At 53.2% G+C, this 8,967-nt stretch overlaps 3 protein-coding genes and 3 pseudogenes across 3 annotated transcripts, besides 2 other annotated features; 4 read left to right on the top strand and 2 right to left on the bottom strand.

Annotated features, from left to right (window-relative positions):
- On the bottom strand, positions 1-800 carry Tc00.1047053508883.10 (annotated as a pseudogene; the record flags this gene model as incomplete).
- Positions 1-8,967: a sequence feature (areas not merged during assembly with more than two copies in the genome that could not be assigned to a particular haplotype).
- Positions 1,394-1,429: a sequence feature (AT_rich).
- Tc00.1047053508883.15 lies at positions 1,510-1,974 on the bottom strand (annotated as a pseudogene).
- Positions 2,402-2,992, top strand: Tc00.1047053508883.20 (uncharacterized protein; the record flags this gene model as incomplete). Its single annotated transcript, XM_800691.1, has 1 exon — positions 2,402-2,992. The coding sequence occupies one exon, from the start codon at positions 2,402-2,404 to the stop codon at positions 2,990-2,992; it is 591 nt and encodes a 196-aa protein (XP_805784.1).
- Positions 3,636-4,334, top strand: Tc00.1047053508883.30 (mucin TcMUCII, putative; the record flags this gene model as incomplete). The annotated part of the gene is made up of 1 exon (XM_800692.1): positions 3,636-4,334. The coding sequence occupies one exon, from the start codon at positions 3,636-3,638 to the stop codon at positions 4,332-4,334; it is 699 nt and encodes a 232-aa protein (XP_805785.1).
- On the top strand, positions 4,795-6,231 carry Tc00.1047053508883.39 (annotated as a pseudogene).
- Positions 7,224-8,967, top strand: Tc00.1047053508883.48 (trans-sialidase, putative; the record flags this gene model as incomplete). The annotated part of the gene is made up of 1 exon (XM_800693.1): positions 7,224-8,967. A coding segment is annotated over one exon (1,744 nt), but the record flags the coding sequence as incomplete, so codon positions are not given.

Genomic DNA, 8,967 nt, shown 5'->3' on the forward strand with positions numbered 1-8,967 from the left:
TTGATGTACTCTGCGCCGTACCTTCCGTGGAGGCAGGATATTCTTTATTTTCCTTTTGTGTTTCGGGTAGGTTCGTGGATGTATCCGTGCTTTGGCTTTCATTTGTCTTTTGTTCCGGAGTTAACACTTCATTTTCGGGTTTTGTGCTCCGGCGGTACTGTGTATTGGCACTGTCGTTTGGACCGGTTCACTGCTTTCTGATTCTTCACCTGGACTCTTTAATAAGTCTTCTTCTTTGGGGTTCTCTGGATCCTCGTTTCCAATATCTTGTGCTCCCAATGAGGACTGACCTGCTCCACCCTTACTGTTCTCGCCAACACCTTCACCCTTTGTGAAGCAGGAGTGTGTGGCTGAGGTGCTGATGGCGGTTGTGGCTGCGGTTGCTGTAGTACATTTAATTGCGCTTTTGGCGGTTGCCCTACTTCCTGTTCTTTATTTTGTATTTCTGGCTTTGTTTTTCCTTGTTCTGGAGCATTTTTCAAACGCTCTTCTAATTGCTCTGAAGAGCCTCTATCTTCACCCTCCACTCCAGGAGCAACAAACAGTTGATCATTTTTAACTTCTTTTCCTTCCAAAGATTTTCCTTCAGACTTTTCTGTTGATTGATTAACCTTGAGCAAACCTTTTGTTGGATCTGAGCTATCTGATCCCGGCGTTGAATTTAAAGTCGACCCCACAGCAACTTTATCACCACCGACAGGAATCTCCACCACCTCCTCTTCACATCTACCGCCGGCACCGCACCACAGCACGCAGAGGGCACACACCAGCAGCACACGGCCAGTCATCATCGCCATCATCACTCCTGTCACTTGCGTTTAGCCTTCAGCACAAACCAACTCCCCATCAATGCAGAGCAAAAAGCAAAAGGAGAGACACGTCACTCAATCACGCACAGTCACAGATGGCAATGAAAACACCATGAGGCAGTTGGAATCAGTACAATTGCAGAGCTCGCACATCGCTCCCCAAACCAAAAGTTAAAAAAGCAATAAAAAAGGCACAACAGCAGAGTTGAGAGTCCGGTAAAATTCCCCAAAAGTAAAAAATAAAAAATCGATCAGGGACGTCCTTTATTTTATGTGCCAAGCAGCGCAACGTAAACGACCACTAGTTCTTGTATACGTAATGCCTGCAGTAAAAAATCAAAAAAGATCGTGCTTTTCCGTGAGCCCACACAACTCCTCACACTTCATTGCGGCATCCAGTCTTTTCTTCCAATCCTCCTTTCGTGCAGTCCGTGGGACGCACAGCAATGAGGCCGGCACCGCGTGTGGGCAACGGAAGGAAACAAGAGGAGAAGCACGTCACTCATGACGAAGTGCAGCAAACGGGCATTGGGGAAAAACACAGGGATACCGATTATTCCAATAGGGCAAAAGCAGCAAAAATGAATAAATAAAAGAAAATAAAAAAAACTTAAATTATTGACAAAACTCAGTGGGCAATGCTGGCAAGCTGCACAGTTATTGTTCCACAAAAAGCCGTAATTCCACCCTCCCTCACACCTCAGCAGAGCGCCACAGTACCCCACAGCCCCAGAATCAAGAGCAACATCACCCGAGACACACACCCATGCACGGCGATGTCACCAATTTCAGCCATAGCCAACAAATCCGTGAGATGCCCCTGCTCACAAAAACCGTTGCTCACAAGTGATGCTGCGTCGCACTCCGATGGGATCTCTGGTTTCCCAGACGTTGTGCGCAAATAGTCCTGTGCGGCATCAGCGCCACCCGACACGTTACCACTCGTTCAACATTTGCTAGGACTGTGCTGGGCTCAGGCGTGGCTGTTGTACCATCCAAGGGCTTTAGATCACTGTTGCTGCGTGAATCGGGGCCGCTGTACGCGCCCACGGCAGTGCAGGTATAAGTCTCCTATTCATGGCCAACGTCTTGTTACTCGCTGGAAACTGTGTTGGCGGTGGACGGCTCGTCTTCTCTCGCTGTGCGTGCGTCTGGATCCGCTGCGCTATTATATGACTCCACCACGACAAATGATCTCCCTGTGGAGGTGCATCGTGCAGCAGCTGGCAGCCTCGCATGCTCATATAGGGCAGACTGCCTTGCGATCGAAAATGTTTTTAGACATCTCATACCTCCTTGTCTGGGAGCATCCCAATCGCCCACGCGAATGCTGGAGGAAACGGACTCCCTCTCGGCAATGGAGGCACCCCGCCTTGGACCGACCGTGCGAGACCGCGTTACTGAGTAAATTTGGATTATGCTGCTTTCCTTGGTGAAGCGAGGTTACCCTGTGGATTTTATATTTTCCCATCACACTGCGGTATTCCACGCAGTGAGGCCGCTGACAAACAAGCCACGATTGCACGATCCCTCCCGCAGGACTGCGTCAATGCCTGGCACGTGGGCTCCCTTACCGCCGTCAAGAGGCTATAATGGAAGGATGCCCAGGAGGAAAAGGAGGGCGCACACACCGCGTGACAGGCGCCTGTCGGTGTGGCGAGGACTCTATTCCTGGTGTTGGCCCGGACATCGGTCCCCGAGTGGCGGCACTGCGCACAGGCGCGATGCGACGCCTGCCCACTCTTCGACAGGCCTGCACGCGCCCTGCGGATCACAAGGAACCCTCTGTGTCGGTGGCGCCGTCCCTCCCTCACTGCGGTGGCCGGCCCGCCTCTGCCTCCGCCGGAACCTCTTCCCGACGTGAGCACCGCAACTCCTTGTCGACCAGCGAGCGGCGGATTGACGTCCTCCTGCCCAACCTGCGGCAGAGTGCGCTTGTCCGTCCACAGTATGAGGGCACATGCCGGACGTGCTCAGCCTGGCGTTATAATAGTTTGCGAGGGCCTCCCATGCGGATGCCACAATGGCGCCACCGTCTTCTTAACAGGCGCCTCGCGCGCAGGTCGCCACCGAAGTTGCCAAGCATGCCGGCAGGCAAGACACGCAGGAGGCACCACCGCGGGTACTCGAGATGGACCAGGCTCTTCCGCCACCGCCTCATCACGGACGCCACGGGCTGCTGATCCCCGACGGACCACGGGAGACTCCGCCCCATCCACTGCGGGAATGCCCTCGTCGTTGGGAACTGGACTGCGACTGTTTGTGACTGCCCCAGCCCGCACGACGGAATACTTGCCACTTTTGTACGGACGGCCCTTGCGCTACTCACTCGCTATTGTAGCAGCATACAACCAAAACAAGATAACAATCTTCTTTGTGGTGAATATTGGCCGCACTTCCCGTGGACCAACAATCCGCGTGGTGTGCGGGGATCTCTTCTTTTTTTATTGTTACTATGCTTTTGTGCTGCTGTGTGCGCTGCACCTTCTTGTGTGTGTGCGCACCCCTCCGTGAGGGGTGCCGACACGACGGACCGCTCTCGCCGTATGTACATGCGGTGGAGCCTTGTGTGCCGCTCCTGTTTGCTTCTCCCTCTTCCATCTGTGTGTTGTTGTTGTGGCAGGGCTGTGTGTGTGTGTGCCTGCTGCCGTGGATTGGAGTGTGTGTGGTGCGTGGTGTGCGGCGTACGGTGCATGCCTGGCTGCTGCCCTCTCCTCATGTGGTGTGCCCTCTGTGTGTGTCTGCCGCACCTCTCGTCTCCCCTGTTGCTCTCCATGTCCCTCACTGTGCAGATCAGCTCCACACCACTGAACGACCACACTCACGATGATGATGACGTGCCGTCTGCTGTGCGCCCTGTTGGTGCTTGCCCTGTACTGCTGCTGCCCGTCCGTGTGCGCGACAGCGAGTAGTCAGGATTCAGGTGGGGACGGCCCCACTTCTTCGGTTACTCAGTCACAGGGAACAGGTGTTTCAGGGGTAACAAATACTTCCACGACGTCAAGTTCAGCAGCTGCGGCCGTTGCGTCATCGGGAAAAAGTGGAAAGTCCGATGCGCAAGGGGCTCCAGGTGCGGAAGAAGCTCTGCCAGAAAATCCAAGTGGGGCGACCGCTCTGGCAGGAAGTCCAGGTTCAACAAGTCCGGCGCCTATTAAAAAAGAGAGTTCAGGTGGATCCGGCAGTTCAGGGGGTCCAGTTCCGGTAGCCGATACGGTACAGAAAAATGGCGAAAACGATGCGAGAGGCTCAAAAAGTGGCAATAATCCATCCACACACCATGCAAATACGAATGCCGACGATTCGGCCAAGAAGACCACGGCGGCTACTACCACTACTACGACAACCACGACGACCACTACAACACAGGCACCAAGTACTACGATCACAGAGGCACCAACCACCACGACGACCACCCGCGCACCGTCACGTCTTCGCAGAATCGACGGCAGCCTCAGCAGCTCTGCGTGGTTGTGTGCCCCGCTGCTGCTTGCCGCATCCGCGCTGGCGTACACCGCTCTGGGCTGAAGAGGTGTGTGCGGGCTGTGCGTGCCAGCACTCAACCGCGGGGATTTGTGCGTGTGTGTTGTGGTTCACTGTATAAAATAAGAGAAAATAATGATTGTGTTTTGCTTCACTTGCTTCTGCTGCCGTGCTGTGTGCTCCGCGTTGTGCCCCGCATCCGTCACGTTGAACGCATCGCGGACACACTCATAAGCATGCGCACTGGAGCCCTGGGTTTTTTTTTAATTTCTGTTTTTTAATTATTGGTTTTTATTGCTTTTTGAACTTCTGGTTTGCGGTGCAGTGTGCGAGCTCTGCAACCGTACTGACTCCATGTGTCTCGTGGTGTGTGCGCTGCTGCTGCTGGGGTGCTGCCATTTGTTGCTGTGCGTGGTGTAGCGGCCGTGTCTATCTTTTTGCTTTTCACTCTGTTGACGTGGTGTTACTTTTGCTGAAGGCTACACGCAAGTGACAGGAGTGCTGGCGATGATGACTGGCCGTGTGCTGCTGGTGTGTGTTCTCTGCGTGCTGTGGTGCGGTGTCTGGAATTGCGGCCGATGATGCTGGCGGTGGCGATGTTTTTGTTTCTGGTGGGGACAACAAAAAATTGGAAGAAACGGAATTGTCATCCCCAGTCATACCGGGCGTGGAACCACAGGCGCCAGAAATTAAAGAAGAATCACCGACCCGACGCTCAGACGATGTTTTGGAAGAAAAGGATGAAGTCGTTGCTGAGCGAGATGAAGCGGATCGCCGTGGAGTTGGAGTTGATGGTGAAAAAGGGAAAACCGTTCAAAAAGGAGGAGAAAGGGTGTCTGAAGGCGATGCACCAGCAGAGGCGGAATTGCACTCAACCGACGATGAGATCTTACGGCGGCCGTCACCGAATGGAGCAAAAGGAGGTGAAAAAACGATACCCTCCGACGACACTCCGCCAGACGGAAGAGTTCAGCGACGACAAGAAGATCCACCGAGTTTGTTGCAGAGTGAACCCGGTGATCTCGCGAGTGGAAGGGGAGTTCCGCCGGAATCCACGGAACATAAACCACCCGCATCAGGAAGCCCAAGTTCAGAAACAGAAACAACGGGAATTCAGAAGGTATCAACACCCACGCATGTGCGAGAATCCCCGAGAGTAACGGAAAAAGACGTTGTTGCCACTGAACATGAAAGAGAAGATAAAGAAGGGCCTGTAAGCAATCCAATTAAAGTGGCAGACGTGCGGTTGCCTGAGCAGCAGGAATTGCGGTCAAATTCACTGGATGGGACCCAACGAGTTGAAACGGGGGTACGCCCAATTAACAGTTTGCCAGAGGATCAAAATAAACAACGAGTTTTGTTGAATTTGTCGCAGGGTGAATCAGCCAACGATACACCGGAAACAACTCCGCAATCCTCTTCTACAGGTGGACATCGTGTTGAGAACAGTCGTACGAATGGAGATGGCGCGAAGAATACTGAGGGGTCAGCTGCCGGAGAAAAGAAGGACGACAAGAAAGGTCTCGAAAAAGATGTTGTTCCGACAATCAGTGAGGGAAAAATACAACCGCCAGTCACGACAGCAGCTAGCACGAGTGAGACGGCAATAGATGGCGACAGTAAAGGCAGCCCCACAGCAGCTATGGCCCTGCGGTCTGACGATGACACAGAAGGCAATCCGGCCAAAAATGGCTTGAGAAAACCCTCCAGTGAAAGAACCGCAGAGCTCAGTACGAATTCCGATACTGAAGACGCATCAGACAGCGCAGAGAAGGCTGCCGCTCAGAATGCAGGAATCCCAACAACAAAAGCAATCGCCACAGCCAAAACAAATGACACAGCTTCTCATGGCGACAGTGACAGCAGCACCGCGGTCTCCCACACCACCTCCCCTCTTTTGCTTCTTCTTCTTGTTGTTGCTGCTGCGGTGGTGGCCGCGTGAGAGTGAGTGTGAGAGAGCCGTGCACCGCCCGCACACACACTCTTCCTTCTCTCTCTGTGTGTGTGTCCCCTTGCATGGACTCTCGCCCTCACCTCACCCCACGAGGCACACACATAATGTGCCCATTGTATGTATGCATTCACACCCATGCAGGCCCGTTGGTGCTCTCTTTTGCACGACACGCACCGCTGCCGTCCTGCCTGGCTGCATGGGCGGAGCACCGTAACGGTTTCTGTTTTGTTTTTATTGCATTGAGTGGGAGACCTCTCTCTCTCTCCCTCTGTGTGTGTGTTTTGCATTACGGGAGTAATGAGAGTGTGTGTGCGCTGGTCGTCCCACGCTTCGGCTTTTTGTTTTATTTTTCGTTGTTTTGTGGTTGAGTGCACCCATTCCGCGGCTGCGTGTGTGTGTGTGATGATATGAGTAATTTGCGTGTGTGCTATCTGCCTCTCTCTGCCGTTGCTTTCTTCAGACTCTCTTGTGGCGCACAGCTGCTCTGCAAGTATAGGCGCTGACGAACAAACAAGCACATGCACACACACATGCCGTGTTTAAAACGCTGAGAATGCACGCACGCACAGGATTGTGGCTGCGGAGGCCCTCGTGAGGAGAGAAGAAGCCCGCGTTTTGTTTTTTTGACATGTTGCGCAGTGTGTGCTGACGCGTGACGAACGACGCACCCGCCGTGACTCCTGCTGCTGGTGTTGGCGGTCGCTGTGTGTTCCCGGTGCACTGTTATTCCGCCTCGTTCCGTGTGTCTGTGTGTGTGAGTTGTTGTTGTTGGGAGTGACTGTAGCGGGGATGATGATGCCACTCACTGTGGATGGGTGGCGGTGCCTATTCTTTCACCCATATTTTATTAGCCTGTTTTTATTCATTTTTTTCTCACTCTCTTACGAAGAAAGCAAACAAGCGCTAATTGCTACTGTGAAATTGTAAGGCTCTGAAAGGACTAACAACAGCACACACACCGCCCACACACACATATTTATATGCTCTCACGTGTTGCTGCTGTGAAGGCACCCCGCACACACAACCGTCGCCGCGTGACCGGATCCAGCGGAAGGAGGAGGGAAGGAAGAGAGAGTGAGCCGCGGAGGCTCAACATGTCCCGGCGTGTGTTTACTTCCGCGGTGCTGCTCCTCCTCGTCGTGATGATGTGCTGCGCCATCTGTGGTGGAGCTGCAGCCACTAATAAGGGGACTTCAACTCAGGGAGCTTTACCGGAGAAATATTTTGATTGGAGAGATAAAAAAGAAGGAGAAACAGTGAGTTTGCTCCGTGATCCCAGTCTTGTTGAGGTGAATGGTGATGTGTTTGCCGTTGCCGAGGCGCAGTGCACGGAAGCCAGCAAGAGCGGTTTTACTGGGATTGCCTCGGAGCTCTTGACGTTAACTGATCAGGAATCAAAAGAATTGGGTACAGCCCAATTGAAGACACAAGTACTGGAGGAATGTCCTGCCCAAAATAAGAATTGTGCCCCCCATTCAGAAGTTTCGGCTGGTTTTCAGAGTAAGACGAAAGTACATATGAGCCGGCCAACAACAGTTGTGAAGGGAAGTGATATTCACATGGTTGCTGGAACCTACAGTTTTGAAGTTACTGAAGGCGTTGATCAGACAGCTGCAGCAGCTAAATGGGGGCTTTTGGTGGCGAGCGGCAACGTCAGTGCTGAGGGCAGCGATAAAAGAATTTATTGGAACGACGCTTACGTTATCCCGTCGACTTATTTTGAAAAGCAACACGAATCCTTGACACGGCTGATTGGTGGCGGTGGATCGGGTCTTAAGATGAAGGACGGTACGCTTGTGTTGCCCGTGGAAGGCACGAAGGATGGAAAGACCGTTTCGCTGATCATATACACAGCCACTGATGGTGGGAATCTGTCGAAGGGGATGTCTGCCGATGGCTGCAGTGATCCCTCCGTCGTGGAGTGGGAGAAGGACAAACTCATGATGATGACTGCGTGTGATGATGGCCGCCGCAGGGTGTACGAGTCCGGCGACAAGGGGGAGTCGTGGACGGAGGCACTCGGGACACTCTCGCGCGTGTGGGGCAACAAACAAAAGGAAGGTAAGAGACGCGGGAGCGGTTTCATCACAGCGACGATTGAGAACAGGGACGTGATGCTCGTTACTCTGCCGGTGTATGCCAAAAAGGAGAAAAATGGAAACAACAATGGAAAGGGCGTACTCCATCTTTGGCTGACGGACAATACGCACATTGTTGATGTTGGGCCGGTATCCGGGGAAGCTGAAGACGTTGCCGCCAGCGCCCTGCTGTACAAAAGTGGTGCAATTAAAACTGATAATGAGAAAAAGGAGGGGTTGATTGCACTGTACGAGAAGAAGAAGGGCGATGCGGAATCATCACTCGGTATGGTCTCTGTGCGTCTGACTGCGCAGTTGAAGCGGGTGAAGGATGTGCTGGCGACCTGGAAGAAAGCGGACGAACGTGTCTCCAAGCTGTGCCTCACTTCACGTGCCACGGTGAGTAAATCAACTGACACTGCCTGCACTACTGGTAAGATCACGGCTGGGCTGGTTGGCTTTTTGTCCGGCAACTTCTCTGATGACACATGGAGGGATGAGTACCTCGGGGTGAACGCCCACAGTAAGAAGGGAACGAATGGGGTGGCAACAGGGTATGTGGATGGCGTGATGTTCCGTGAAACGTGGGCGGAGTGGCCTGTTGGCAGTCAGGGGGAAGATCAGCTGTACCACTTTGCGAACTACA

The sequence above is a fragment of the Trypanosoma cruzi genome, genomic scaffold (assembly GCF_000209065.1).
Source record: "Trypanosoma cruzi strain CL Brener 1047053517085 genomic scaffold, whole genome shotgun sequence".
Taxonomy (NCBI): domain Eukaryota; phylum Euglenozoa; class Kinetoplastea; order Trypanosomatida; family Trypanosomatidae; genus Trypanosoma; species Trypanosoma cruzi.